This window comes from Chlamydotis macqueenii, chromosome 14 (genome assembly GCF_036417535.1).
Source record: "Chlamydotis macqueenii isolate bChlMac1 chromosome 14, bChlMac1.mat, whole genome shotgun sequence".
Lineage (NCBI taxonomy): Eukaryota > Metazoa > Chordata > Aves > Otidiformes > Otididae > Chlamydotis > Chlamydotis macqueenii.
In genome coordinates this window covers 10,728,908-10,743,651 of record NC_141569.1, presented here as the reverse complement: position 1 = coordinate 10,743,651, position 14,744 = coordinate 10,728,908, and the positions used below count along the sequence as shown (strand labels likewise).

General features: G+C 51.5%; 1 protein-coding gene across 1 annotated transcript; it reads right to left on the bottom strand.

The window, feature by feature from the left end:
- Positions 1-1,496: 1,496 nt before the first annotated feature.
- MSX2 (msh homeobox 2) lies at positions 1,497-7,419 on the bottom strand. The gene is made up of 2 exons (XM_086758928.1): positions 7,013-7,419; positions 1,497-3,475 (listed from the first exon to the last, which is right to left on the bottom strand). The coding sequence occupies exons 1-2, from the start codon at positions 7,365-7,367 to the stop codon at positions 3,051-3,053; spliced, it is 780 nt and encodes a 259-aa protein (XP_086615054.1). The 5' UTR covers positions 7,368-7,419; the 3' UTR covers positions 1,497-3,050.
- Positions 7,420-14,744: the final 7,325 nt, after the last annotated feature.

Here is a 14,744-nt window from a genome sequence, read left to right as displayed (position 1 = left end):
ACTCAATTAACTTGGCCTTTCTGAAGGCTTTAATTGGAACAAGTTAATAATGGGCGCAGGGTGAATTGTCATGCCATCCGCAAGCCCGGGGAAGGTGTCACGGATCCGTCCTGCCTTTCCCAGAGCAGAGGTTGTAACCGAGATTTGGAAGCTTTTCCTTCAACACCCTTGTGTTCTGCAATAAATCTGTATCCATTTAAGGATCTATCATAACACACACGCAAAGCTCCTGCGCTCAGAGAAATTGCCAGCGAAAAGATTTAGCTGTAATCCCTGACACAGCTGATTTATACTGAAGGTTAAAAAATATCGCTGGTTTATTTATAACCGGCCCGGCCCAGCCCTGCTAAGAAAGCGCTCGAGACAATCGGATGGGGAAGGAGAGGGTGGGCTTCAGCCTGCTCTGAATTAGGGGGACAGTGCTTCAGAAAGAGGGAACCCGACAAAGAAGCGGTTGTCCCCAGTTTTTGCGCGGCAGTAAATGCTAAATTTTAAGTCTGCGTGGAGACCAGAGTCCCCCAGCTTTGTTCCCCGCAGTTGCGAAGCGGGAGGATTAAGGGGGGGGGGGGGGGGGTGGAGTCGGGAGGGGGGAACAAGGCAGGACCGGCGCTGCCCTGAGCTCTCCGAGCCGCGTTTCCACCTCCCGCCGCCCCGCTGCTCCCCGCACGCCCGAGGCCCGGCCTGGCAGAGGGTGCTGAGCTCCGCGGGCCCGCACGGATGCGGGGCGGGGGCCCCTCGGGAAGCGCTGCCCCCCGGCAGCAGTGGTAAAAAACAACCCCTGCCCCCCCTGGGTACTCCACTTATCTCAGCAAATGCCAGCCCCCCACTCCAGAAAGGCCAGGGGCGGATGGTCCTGCATCCACGCTCCCGGCAGCACAGGAGCGCATCCCTCGAGAGGGGGCTGCTCCGAAAACGGCGGGGCAGGCTGACAGCACACGGGAGCCCTGAGATGCAGCTGTACTGAAGCACTGCAGGGTCCCGGCAGGCCTCACCCGTATGAAATCACCCCCAGCTAAAGCGGTGGTCCAGACTGTAAAGCACACATTAGAGGTCGATGGAAAGGCGAGTTGGAGGGAGAGTCCTGTGCAAAAGAGAAGGGCACGCGAACTAAGAAAAGTGATGGAAACATCACCAGAGTATGATGTTGTAAAGAACAGAGGCGCCTAAAAGCGGTCGTTAAAAACAAGGAAACCTCATAAAAGGTTTGGCTTTCGACTTTGAATTGTTGACTTGCAATTCACCTTCATGTGCTGCAGATTTGGCTGTAATTCAGATTCAGAAAGGGGAAATAATCATAAAGGCAACCCAAACTTTCCTTTGAACTTGACCCAGTGGTGCAAGACACACACGGAGAGAGAAGTTACCTTTTAAAGAACTCCAAACACTCACAGATCCACACGCGATTAAACATGCTTTTTCTTTTTTAATTTAATTTGCAATAAGAGATAAGAAATAATAAATCTTCAATAAAATATATAAAATTGTACAAGGCATCCCTTTCAAAGGGACTTTCCTATAATGGAAGATTGGAGGTGAGGGGAAGGGAGAGGGGAAGTTCATCTGTAGTGAGTCCCAGGCAGCGACAGTGCCTGGGTCAAAACAAACCAGCAAAAACTTGCACCAATTTTTTTTTTTCAGTTTTCTGCTACTTTTTCTTTCTTTCTTTCCTTCTTTTTTTTTTCTTCCACAACAACATACTAAGAAAATAAATCCAGGAGAAGCTCTGCCTTCAGTGCTCCGTGGCCTTTGGAGGAACTTTCTCACAAAGTTTAGCAAGAGTAATACACAGAATACAATAGCTATAAGGAGAAGCCTGGGGAAGACACTGCCAGGGCTCGGGGAGCTCCCATGGGGACAGACAGGTTCTGCAGTCTCTTGGCACCCCACCATCCTACTAGCAGGGTCGGTTGGTGGCGATACATGGGTGTCTCTTAAGAAGGCCTTGAAGCATGAGTCACTTATCTTGGCATCCTCAGCAAGAGATGGAGAAGAAGACTCGGGAGGTTCTTCTGTTTAATAACCTCTTGCAAATACTAATAAAAAACCCCAAACCTCTCCCAGAAGTGTTCAACAATCCTTTGCTCACCACCACTGTGGAAACAACCCACATTTTCTTTCCCCAGAAAGCTTCCTTCCCTCTCTCCTAGTTTTCAAAGAGCATTGGGAGCCAAGATTACCTGGCCTGTAGCTGTTACCTACCGAGGCATGCCAATAGGAAGAGATAAAGACCAGACTGCCTAATAACCCTCCCTTGCACTTTACCTCCCCTCACAGTGCTTTACAAAGGCTGAAGCTATTTATACAGATAAAGGATTTACAGGAGCCGATGTTGGTAAAGCTCTACTTTATGCATTTAGGGGCCCTGATGCTCATCTTGTTGCAAAGATCTGTCGAGGTTTGGGATGCAAAAATTTTCCCTACCCCCAGAAATGCAGGAACTTGCTGGCTCCGAACTTCACTCAGACTCTACTGGGTCTAGTTTCTATTTACACGGTTTCTCTAGCTAAGGGCTCTGCATTCTTTTTTTTTTAAAAAAAAATCCAAACAACAAAACCTTGATTATACCTTTTTATTGCCCTCCCCCCTGCCCCCATATTAAGTGATGACATTTGAGAGTGTGGGTTTAGGGCATGCACCCCTCTTACTTTAAACACGTGCCGGGCCCCATCATGAAGGCGTTGGGAAATCTCTGCCTCCATAAGATGAGATTGCTTTTTCATTCGTTCCTTTTTATTCTAGTTTTACGTGTACTGTATAAAAACCCTACATTTGCTCAAATGTTTTTTTTTCTTTTTTTTTTTGTTTGTTTGTTTTTACACTTTTTTTTATTTTGAGGGTCAGACTCTGAGCGCTCAGAGCACTCTCAGAAGACGCCCAACCCGTAGCGTACAGGATGCCTTGCTTTGCTAACGCAAACTCCCATACACCTGGGATGGCAGATAGAAGCGTGCAGAAAGAACGGCCAGTACTGGTTGGGGTACTGCCTTCTCAGGGTTGGACATGATCCACCAGGAAGTCTGTCTCACTGTCACCTTGTCTTTCTGATCTTCTTAGGATAAGTGGTACATGCTATATCCAACGGGAGTAGCATAGAGTCCAACGGGTGGAATGGGAAGCACAGGTCTGTGAAAAGGGTAGGATGTTCCATACAGTGAGGCAGCCTGGATGGGAGAGTTGATGGGGAAAGGGAGGCTGAACCCCGATGGCAACATGGGCTTCGCTGCCATTTTGAGCTTCTCTAGCTCAGCCTCCTGCAGTCTCTTGGCCTTGGCCCTCCGATTCTGAAACCAGATTTTGACCTGGGTCTCTGTGAGGTTGAGGGAGCTGGAGAACTCGGCTCTCTCGGCGATGGACAGATACTGCTTCTGGCGGAACTTGCGCTCCAGAGCCAGCAGCTGGGAAGTGGTGAATGGGGTTCGGGGCTTCCTATTCGTCTTGTGCTTCCTCAGGGTGCAGGCAGTAGGGCTCAGGTGTCCTGCAAGGAAGGGAAAGGCCGGTTATCACAAAAGCAGGGAGATGGGGGTGCTCTGGAGAGATGTGCCTGCTTGAGAGGGCAGGGGTGAAAAGTGGAGGGGGTATCTGAAGGGAGAGTCCCATCCAGTGATACCCTCAAAACAGGGGATCCTTTTGCAAGTGGCTCTGGAAATTTCTTCCTGGCCAAAGTTATGTTCACAAGACTTCGGCAGATGTCCCGGGAAGTGAAATTTATGCTCGGCAATTTCAAAAGGACAGCTTGTAAGCAACCAGGACACCAAGGATTCACAGGTACACACACGGCAGATCGCTTTGGGAGTCACATCACAGGGGTCTGGAGCACACACAACAGCTGTCTTGGTGGCTGCAGAACTGGAGGATTAACTCCAGCAAAGCACAAGGCAAGCATACGCACAGAAGCAGGAGATGCACAAAAGGACAGTGGTGCAAGAGACAAACACAGCCCCGCTCCAGGATTTCTCCATCAAGAGCAACGACTCAACCCTATCTTTTTTTCTGATAGTTGAAGAAGTGGGTCAGGTAATTTTTGTGGTTTTGATAACTGGGCATTTTTCTTGCTGTTTCTTCTGTATTTGAAATCAATTGCAAAGTTTTACCTCTGCTTAATAACTTTTCTTTTCAAGGAGTATTTTCTATTTTTCAACAAGTATTTAAAAAAAGAAGAAAGTAGCACACTCTTCATTCAATATGTAGCTTTTATAACATTTGCCAATTTAAAAACCCACATAGCAGCAGCATCTGTGGCCAATACAAACTGGGAAATCTGCTCCTTTTGCGCTTGCCTCACAACCCCAAGCAGGTTAGGCAGACATGCCCGGGATGGCACATCGCTGACTTGTCTCTATATTCATTTTGCATTTCACTAATAATTTTGCAATCTGAAGAATAATTAAAAAGCATGCGGCTGACTTGAAAAGCTTAGCAATTTGGCTGTGTTTCTGATAACTCCTGGGGAATACGACAAACCACCCTGGCTCTCCAGCTTAACACAGAAAAAGACAGACAGGCTGCTCTTAAGAAGCTGCTAGATTTTGTACATGCTGTAGTTCAAACGCTGCTCGGTGTTTGCAGGTCGTGTTTTCTGAACCCTTTTCACTTTCCTCTTTTGTTTTTTGTTTTTTTTTTTTTTTAAATAAATTGGACCACGAAGCTGTTTAAGTGAACATCATGCAATTAAAAAATTCTGCGATGAAAGTGTTCAGAAGTTCAGAAAGCAGAGGGAGAAAACAGCTACGGCAGAAAAAGTTAAATAATTTATCTTCTTACTCTTCTTCTAAATACTGAAAGCAAAAAAAAAAAAATCTCTCTTAGAAAACAAGTTGTCAAATACCACCTTACACGGGGGCATTTTAATAACTAAGGCGCTCACCGTGACATTTGGTTCACTCCTAAATCTTCACTCAATCGACACTAAATTCACTACCGGTCACCTCGTTATTCTACTCTTTCTTTTTAAACGCCACCTATTTCTTTTCTCAAAGGGAAGCTCTCCAAAGACCCAGCCGAAAGGGGGGCTCCTTCCAGGAGGGATGGGATCGCTCCCCGTCCCCGCGCTTCCCCGCCCTTCGGGTCAGCCCCGACTTCTGCTACGCAACAGGAGGAACCGCAAAAACGTGCTTTTAAATTAAATCCCGGGCAAATATTTCCCGCAGAATACACTCACAGGTTCAGGGACTTCGTCCCCCACCGTCCCCCGAGCGCTGCCAGACTGCCAGCAGAAGCAGGGACGGTCGCAGACCCAGTAATTGCCTTTATCCCGTGACAGTCACTCGCTGCAGTGATTTGTTTCGTTGTCTTTTTTTGGGGTTTTTTTTTGTTTGTTTGTTTGTTTGTTTATCCTCCATTTTCTGGTCAACGTCGGACAAAAATCATCACTTGGAGGCGGTTCCCTCTCCATGTTGCTCAAAATCTAATTTTTACAGCTTTTTCCGCAGTTCACCCGATCCATAATATTAATAACAATAAATTGAGGAGCTACGTCTCACGTCAACCCGCCCCCCTCCACGGACAGACGGGCTTCTTGCGGGAGAACCGCTCATTGCCTCTTGCTGTCCCACCGGCTCCCCAGCTCTTGAAATCCTTTACAAAGCCATTTTGCGGATCTCACAAATCGTCCGTTTTAATAGAGAAAGAATTTCGAAGGAGAAAAAAAAAAGAAAAAAAGTAGATGGGGAGAAGATTAGGCCTTGTCTAAGTCTGGGGCTTAGGGCAGTGTTAGAGGAGGGGGTGTGGGTAGGAGCACTCGCTTCTTTTCACGCTTTTCCAGCGTATTTGAGGGTAAATGAAAATCGCAAACCGGAGCTGCGCAGGGAATGGCACAGGCGGGCTGCTCTCCTCCCGTCTCCTCTCCCAGCACGTTAGAAATCAAATTAATTCGGGGTTATCGCAAAGGAGAGGAAGCAGCTGAAAGCCAAATCGAAATGATACCCCCGAAAAAGGAGCTGTAATAGCACTAAACTTCGTTCCTGCAGTAGTAGGTTACAGGAGCAAATTCCACGAGATTGTCCAGCTCAGTAGTTCGCCTCTGTGTAAAGTTAAGTTATTAAACTTACAGAGCATTTAATTTACATCAGGCAAGGCAGGGATGCGTGGAGGAGAGGGGGTCCATCTGCTAAGATGGGTGTACGACCACCGAGGCTCCTGGCCACGGGCAGAGGCCAGCGCTACCGGGCTGCGTTTCCTGAAAGTAGTTTCTGTGGCTTTTAATTTTTTTTAAAGGATTTTTTCTTTTTTTTAAAAAAAGAGATCTCACCGAAAGGCAAATGCAATTCAGCGCAGACCCAGCATCGCGGCTCGAACAGCAGAAGAGTTTAAGGAGTTGAAGAAGTGACCTGTCACCTCCGGACTGCCTGTCCCCAAGGCGGCGGGGAAGGGGTCTGGAGAGATCAGAGGGCCTACAGAGGTCAGGGCCAGCTCGGGAGGCTTTGACAGGCTGCACGCCACGAGGGAGAGCGCAACAAACACCGTGCCGGGAGAGACCGCGGCTGGACTCGGCGCGCAGGAAGCGCGCAAGGCTGGAAGGGGCAATTCCCGAGTATTTAAGAGCGAGGAGATTGCTTTGCAAAGCTTTATATAAGGGAGAGGGAAACGGGGAGACTTTCCGGTCCCCGTTGCAACGGGATAACAGAAGTGGATGGAGTGGCAACCCGGGAGCCGTGTGTCGGGGAAGGGAGCTGGTCCGTGGCAGCTCCTGATCTTTCTAGGGTTTTAAAAACATATATTTATATACATACGTATAATCACATATATAGCTGCATAAATATATATGTAAATATAACATATATATGAAGAAACATGTGACATACATATAAAAATCACACACACGTAGGTATAAATACAAATATAGAATATAAGAGAGATATGTATGTATCTAGCGCTCTCCCGCGCATCCCAGCGCCCGGGGAGCGGCGCAGGGCCGGGGCCGGGATCCAGAGCGGTGCCCCCCTGCCCTCGCTCCCCGTCCGCTGCCGGCCCCCGCGCAACCCCCGCGCACGCAGCCCCTTCCCCGTCCACTCACTCGGCGGAGGGGAATATCTCCCGGCCTCTTGGATCCAGGACGCGCCGTCCTCTGAGTTCTCCGATTTGACCGAAGCGGTGTCGAAGGTTTTTGTAAGCGCCCCGGAGGGGCTGTGCGCGTCCCGGGAGCCGTGGCCCGGCATCAGAATGGTCCTGGAGGTCCCCACTGCCGCCCCGTCGGCGCTGCTCCCCGCCGCGGCCGGCGGCAGCTCTTTGGGGGGTTTCTTGTCGGACATGAGGGCTTCCACGCTGAACGGCAAGCTGGACACCTTGACTTTACGGTGCTCCTCGGCGCCGGCCGCCGGGCCCTCCTCGTCGGAGGAGAAAACCTCCTTCGCCTTGGAGGGAGAAGCCATGGCGGGTGCGGAGGGGAGGCTGAGCGGGGCCGCCCGGGGAAGCTGCGCTGCGCTGCGCTGACGCCTCTACCCGGCCCTGCGCGGGGACTGCGCGAGTGAGGCACCGCGCTGCGCTGCCGCCCCCCTTTTCCCCCCCCGCCCCCCGGGGGCTCCCCGGCTCTTTCCTCCTCTGGGAAGTGGAGTAAACGCCCCGCGGGCCAATCAGCGCCCGCGCTGGGGCCTGACGTCGAGGAGTGACTCATGCCATTGGCCCGGGAGCTGGAGGGAGGTGGGTAGAAACTTTTTTTTTTTTTCCCGGGGATTATTTTGTTTGGGGTGTTCCCCCCCCCCCCCCCCGAAATGAATTAGGAGTTAATGACACGGGCAGCCAGCGGAGCTGGGCTATTAAGGAGCCGTCCAGGTCTATAATCACACCGAAGCACGAATAAAAGCCGCCGGGGTAATTAAGGCTGATGATTAGGCGAAGAGGAAACTTTAGAAGATCCCGGCTCTGCCTCCTCTCGCCGCCCGCCCGCCCTCCTCGGGCCCCTCCAGCCGCCCCCCCCCTCCCACCCCCGTCGTCGGGTACTCACCGGGCTCTGCCCGCACCCCCCGCAGAGTCCCCTAAACCCCAGGTGCCTTTCCACCGGGCCAAGGGGCGCGGGATGCCGGACCCTCGCTCAGCGCAACGACCCCGCGAAGAAACGCGGCAGCCTGTTCTGCGCCGTTCATTTTTCACCCGAAATGTTTTGGGGGTTTTTTTGGGTTGTTTTTTTTTTGTTGTTTGCGTTTCCCCGGCAGCAGGACCCAAGTCGGGCAAAACCACTCGGCAGAGGTCAGATCTGTAATTATTATTTTTTTCCAGCGTTAATTACACACGTGACGAATAGATGAGCTTTAATAAATTAGGGGCACACAGTCCTTAATTAAGAGGCATATCAAACCAGTACTATGAAAGCGATTCTCTCACTTCTTGACTTCCTACCAGAGGTATGAATAAAGAGTATCCTTTGAAAAGCGTTTCTAATTACTGCACGGATAAAAGCAAATACATATTGTTCTCTTCATAATTATTTTAATCTTATGCCGGGCATTATTTCATGCTGTGCCCGCAACTTTCTCTGTGTGGTTTGGTTTTTTTAACATCCAGGAAACGCAGAGTTCGGGAGCCGTTTTGGTGTTATAATTTATAACTGAGGCTCTAAAACCCAGAATGCTCTGGGAAGGCGGCACTGCATCTGCCCGGGTCTGGGGCTGTGCGGCACAGCTCCTCGCCCCAAACCCTGACTTCAGGGGCAGCTTGGACGGAGCTGTCGGCTCCAGGACTCCGCTCCCTGTGCGGATTTGGTTATATCCCTTCCACAAAACACGCAGGATTTCATTATCTCATCTTGTACTCGATTTGGACTCCTGACTTTGCTGCCAGCCCGTGCAGGAGTCTTGTAAGTCCCCAGTTCTGCTAACGCAAAGCACCATTTCCCACTCCTTCTGCAGCCTGGGTGATTGTATCTTTTCCTAGAGGGCAGCTTGGGAGCTGGTTTTGGGAGAGGAACTGGTCCGGTGTGGATTTTCTTTGGGCTGTGCTCCTGCACCCAGGCCACGCCAGAGAGAACTTCGAGGACGGGGCTGTGCTGAGCACGCTGCACTGGGCCCAGGGGTCTCCCCGACCCCTTACAGCCCTGGTCATCCAACTCCCCTGTCAACCAACCAGCATCTGGGCTGCCCCAGCCCTCACAGCATCTCGCCTGGTGCCAGGATGGCAAACTGGGACCCAGGCACACAATCGCAGTGTGGGAAGGAGTGTGGGAGGACACGTACAAGAAGCCATGTTACAAAACCCCACTCATCAGTGGGCTAATAGTAGGGTTTGCACACTCCTTACTTACTGCTAGCAGTGTTACTGCAGACCTCGATGGGTTACAGATCAAAGCCGAGTGAGATCTGCAAAGATCAACCAGCCTGGCTGAGGCAGCCTGCAAACGTTTCAGGCGACAGAGCTCCGATTCGGGCTTTTCTCCACGGGTGAACATAAGAGTTGATCCCACAAGCTGATGTCTCTCCAGCTCCTCTTGCTATCCCCAGTTTGTCCCTTCTCCTTCCCCACAGAGCTTGTCTCTTTGCTGCGATACTTGCAGAGACGCAGGGCTCGCGAGCTCTGCTGGTGCAGTGGGGTTCAGTTTGTCCCTCTTCTCCCCCCCTTCCCATTCCTTTCCCTTTTCTGTGCTTCCTGCACCATGACAAGTAAATGAGAATTGATGGACATGCAGGAACAATGTGTGTGTGTCAAGAACAATGCACTGCCTGTGGAAAGCCATTGTGGGGCTGCTCAAAATGCTACAGATAATTATACTGCGCTCCCAAAGTCAATGCCTGCTGGAAGGGCGCCTGGGGAAGGAGAGCTCACAGGAGGGCAGGTCATGGTGACACTGATCACGTCCCTTGGGTGCAGCTTCTCTCCCCAGCTGCCTGGCTGCGGCCTGGGTGTGCAAGCTTGCACGCCATCCCCATGGTCTTGGGGAGCTTCTCTGCGCTGCCATCCTTGGGGAGGCTGGAGGAAGGAGGGGGACCAAGGGACAAGCTTCTCTTGGCATTGTGAAGCACAAAGTTGGCTCATCCAGCTTGCTTGGGCTGGATTTTGGGTGACACAGGGGCACCTGGGCTAGTAAGGCATAGCAGGGCTTGCTCATGGCATTCACCCTTTTCGGTGTTCACCCATCGTGAGGTTGGAGTATTTTCTGTCTGAAGTCTGAACTTGGAGGTTTCTCTCCTCCCTCACCCCTCCCCTCCTTCATCTTCCTCTTGTCAGTTAAACATAAGGACAATGAAGCCCCACACAGCACCGAATATCGAGATGGAAACCTTGCCGAGATGGAATTTGGAGAAATTTCTAGGAATTAAGGCTTTCCCCCCTCCTCAGCATCCCAGAGCGGCTGCCCAGCCTCAGACCAACGGGGAATTCTCGCAGTCGTGGGGGGAACTGACGTGAGTGTGGGGGTTTCCCCTGCGCCGGGCTCCCCCCTCGTGTTTCCAGTGGGACCCCACTCCCGGGCAGGGCGACTCCTCCCCGGGGCTGCTTCTCAGCTCCACATTCCCGTGTGTCCCCCCTCAAATCCCTGTCGCCCTCAGAAACCGCAGCAGGGAACGCGGCCGGATCCCAAGGATGCCCAGAAAGCCCCTCAGCCCCCCGTGCCCCCCAGCCGCCCCCCATCTCCGGCAGCATCAGTCCCCCCGAGCCGGGGCGGGCTCTTGGGGCTCTCAGCTGGAGCGGGACGGGGAGGGAGGGAGCGCAGGGGGAGGAGAGACGGCGCAGACAAACTGAGGCTGTTTCGCAGGCGCCAGGAGCGGGGAGATGAAAGGCAAGCTCCTGGGGGAAGTGGCTGTGCAGTTTGACCGGCTCCAGCAGCAGCCGCGGCCCGGCCAGGCCAGCTCCGCCTCCCCCTCCCTCCCCCCCCCGCGGGGCTCCGGGCTGCCGGGCTGCCCCTCAGTCCCACCTCCACCTCCCCCTGTCCCAGCCCGGAGGCGGAGGGAGGCGACGGGCAGGCGCTTGCAGCAGCATCCTCGCTCCCGTGTCCATGGGGCAGTGGGCGGCATCCCCACCGCCGAATGCCAGGGCATGGTCAGACTGGGAGAGCTGGTGCTGGTGACTTTAGGGGCGTGGGAGCTGTCCGATTTCTCCAGCCCCCTGCCCCATCGGTGTAAATCAGGAGGGAACCCCCTCGGCTCACTACACCAATGATGCTCTGTATCCCCAGCCCACGCAAAGCAGCAGTCGGTGTCCTTTACAGCTTACTGGCGGGGACAAAACGCCCGTGGGCAGCGGGGACCGCGTTTATTCTCCGGGAGGGACAACCCCACAAGCATTTCCCCCTCTTTTTACGATCGATTTGGTTAACAAGACGTTTTCTAAAGACAGGAGATTTTTTTTTTTTTTTAACGAGCCACCGTGGGGCTTTCCTTAGGAAAGGAAGATAAGGCTCCCGATTTGACTAGAAAAAAAGGCAGAAAAATGGAAAAAACAGCGTGCATCAAGTCTAAGTTTTACCCCGAAATGCGATGCACGCCGAGGTGATATTTGATGTGTCGGAGGCTGAGAGATTTGTGTCTCATCGCCTTGCTCCAGGTGAGACCTGGAGCCAAGAGAAAGGCGTTGCAGTAACAGATAGGACGCCTTTATCTCCAGACGCTAGAAGGGAATTAAAACGAGCTGAACATCACAGACGCTTCCACGTAGACCCCACTCTTGAGTCCTTCGGGGAAGGTAGATGCCGTGGGGCGCAGTGGCAGCGCGCTGGGTGCGGGACACGGGCAGTAGGTGCAGCCAGGCGTTGTAATCGTCCTCTGTCACCCGACAGCGGCTCCTGCTTATCTCCCCGGTGTCATCCGCTCGTTAAGACGGCGAGCGCGCAATGAACCGTGATTATTGCGTAACGCGCGCGTCTCCCTGCCCACCCGCCGGGGGATGTTCTCCCTCTCTCTAGGCAGGTATTTCCTTTGCTATCAGATATTTACTCCGTTTGGCAAGGGGCAGGGGTAGCTGTGAGAGATCAGATGTCTCCCTGCTCGGAGCAGGTAACAGTTTTGCCCTTCAGGACTGAAAACGAATTTTTTTTTCCCCGAGGTAATAACTTTTTAAATAAACACACGGGAAAGCTCCGGAGAAGGCAAGCGCTGTTAGAGAGGGTACGTTTACACACAGAAAACTCGCGATCGAGAGGATCAGATGGAGACTCGATTTTCGGAGAGGATGCGCGGCCTCTCTGTGCCAAGAGCAGGGCTCCGGGGGTATCAGTTGCCGTGTCCAGTGACGGGGGCTCCCTCAGGCCACCCCGGACCCCCGAGGGTCTCACTCTGTCCTGGAGACCCGGGCCGGACCCTGCTTCCCACGAAGTGCTGCTTCCCCAGAGCGCAGGATCGGGCCCCGAGGAGAGAGACCCCGGGCACCTGCTGCCGCCGCGCCCCTCGGAGCCGGGACCATCCCAAGCCGTCCCAGATGGACACACCAAACCCGCCACCGGCAAAATAATGGCCAAAAAACCCCGGCGGGCAAAATGCTTTGGCCCGGCCGGCCCGAAGCCCCCGCCCCGTCTGGGGCCGCGTCCCTGCCAGCGGCAGCCCGGGGGGCACCGATCCCCAGTCGCAGAACTCTTTTTTTTTTCTTTCTATTTTATTTTATTTATTTTTTTTTTTTAAGAGAGAACGGGGAAGAAAAAAGGGAGGATCTACGTCCTCAAAACTCCCCCCCCCCCCCCCCCCCCGATTCTATCTTTCCGTTTGTAAGCGGTTTCCATCGAAATTACTGCAGTGAAATTGAACTATCCCACACGCCTTCCTGCTTGTCTGGGTTATGAACACATCAAAATGATCCACCTCAACGCGGAAAATAATGTGTGTGATAATAGTTGTAAACTAAAAGCTCCTGCACTGACAGATTCAAACACCCGATTATTCCCGGAGGCTGCCTGCCCACACCCACCTCCCCACATCCACAAGCCCCCGAGTTTATTTTAATACGGGCATTCTACTTTTATTTGTCAATTGTCATACACATTCGTTTTCGAGGCTTTGCCTGCTTCCCTCCACCAGCCTAGGAAATACAGAGGGGTTGGAAAATACACAGAATTATCCTGTGCTCCTATAAAAATCCTATTATTTATGCAGTGCATTCGCGGCGTGGAGCTGTGTCCCACGCCTGATGAAATTCCAGAATTACAATTATCTGCTGTCAGATATTTTTTTCCCACTTAACTTCCCGTTTTTATTTTCCAAACGTATCCCGAGCCCCCCGAATGACCGCAGCTTCGCGACCGTGCCGTTTGTCTCCCGTAGCTGCCCATCTCATTTTGATTATCCAGGCTGAAATAATAAACCAATTAATAAACCGCTTCGGAGTTAGAAATTTAAATTCGGTACAAATTGATTGTGAGAGTGCCTGATCCTGGGACATCATCTGGCTGATGTCTTTACTTCTCAAACACCATTTCTTTATAGAAAACTTACACTTCCACCAATTGCAATTTTTTTTTTTCCCAGAAAAAAAAATATTGATACGGGATTAAGGATTTTTTTTTATTATTATTTTTATTTGGTAGAATGAAGGCGGGGAGCTGATCCACGCAACAAGCCGGTAAAGCTGTTTCGGGGCTCGGTTTGTTCTGCCCGACGGCTGAGACGGGAGATACTCTCGACGGGTTCCAGCTCCGCTCTCCCCGGCGGCCGCAGCCATCCATGCCGCGTTCCCCCACGCGTGACGCCGCGCCCCGCGCTGCCCTCCTCGACCGGTCGCGGTGGGTGTCAGCTCCCCGCCGGCTGCTGCCCGACTCACGGGGCTCCCCGCGGGAATCTGGAGAGAGTTGAAACCCTCAGCCGAAACGGGATTTTACACCGAGCCCTCCCCGGCTCATTCCCGGCACTTTCTCACCCGGGGCGCGGGATGTGAGTGGGGTGGGCAGAGAGCACATTCCGCTCCGGATTCCAACCAGCCCTCCAAGGTTACAGGATTTTTTTTTTTCCTTTTCCCATTATTTAATTACACTCCAGGTTCTTTCACGGGGTTCGCAATTACTCTGATTGCATTTGGAGATGATATTAGCTCTGCAGAGAGTGCCATCAGGGTCCCGGCAACGTTACACAGGGATGGGAAATTTATTTGGATGTTCCTAATTCCTCTGTATATTGTATGGGCTCCAAGTCTTTTTAAGAAGGGCAACAATTTTTATTTGTGTATATATACATATTTGCACGGAAAGTTTTAATAACCAAAGCAAATCATACTTTAGAATACAACAGATGTTGGCAGGATGTTCATTTAGCAAATGATGAAATTAAATCCATGCAACAATTTTTTTTTTACAGCTTTATTTTGCACAACCTCTTAGAAATCAGAGACAAGAAGGATCTCTAATTCATCCAGTTTGCAGACCTTCAGTCCCTGCTAGTATAGCTTTCCCTCGATCTATGCAGGAACTGCTGCTCATGTAAGGTAGTCAGAAATACCCCACACTGTCTTGTTTCCTTAATTTCTGTCTGGAAAATAACCCTCTTTCCAATGTAAGCATTGTCTTTGCATCTGCATTTACAAAATACATTTTAAACGACTTCATTTACAGTCTCTACGGTAAAAAAGAAAATTAAAAAATTCCTTAAGTCTCACTCAGGGTGGCTACTCGCAGAGATTTTGGGGAAGGAGTGCTTTCAGAGAGGGTTTGCCATCAGGAGACTGTAGTCTGCTATACGTGTTTTTGCTTCATGTAACAGGCTGAGTCAGGTTTTATGTGCTTTTTATCAAAAGTCTGCATTTTCTTCTGATTGCACAATCCCAATTTGTTCCACTGGAAAGTTCCTTGGACAGTAGCTCCTCACAGTTCCTCATTTGCAAAAATCTCAGTTACTCTACAAACA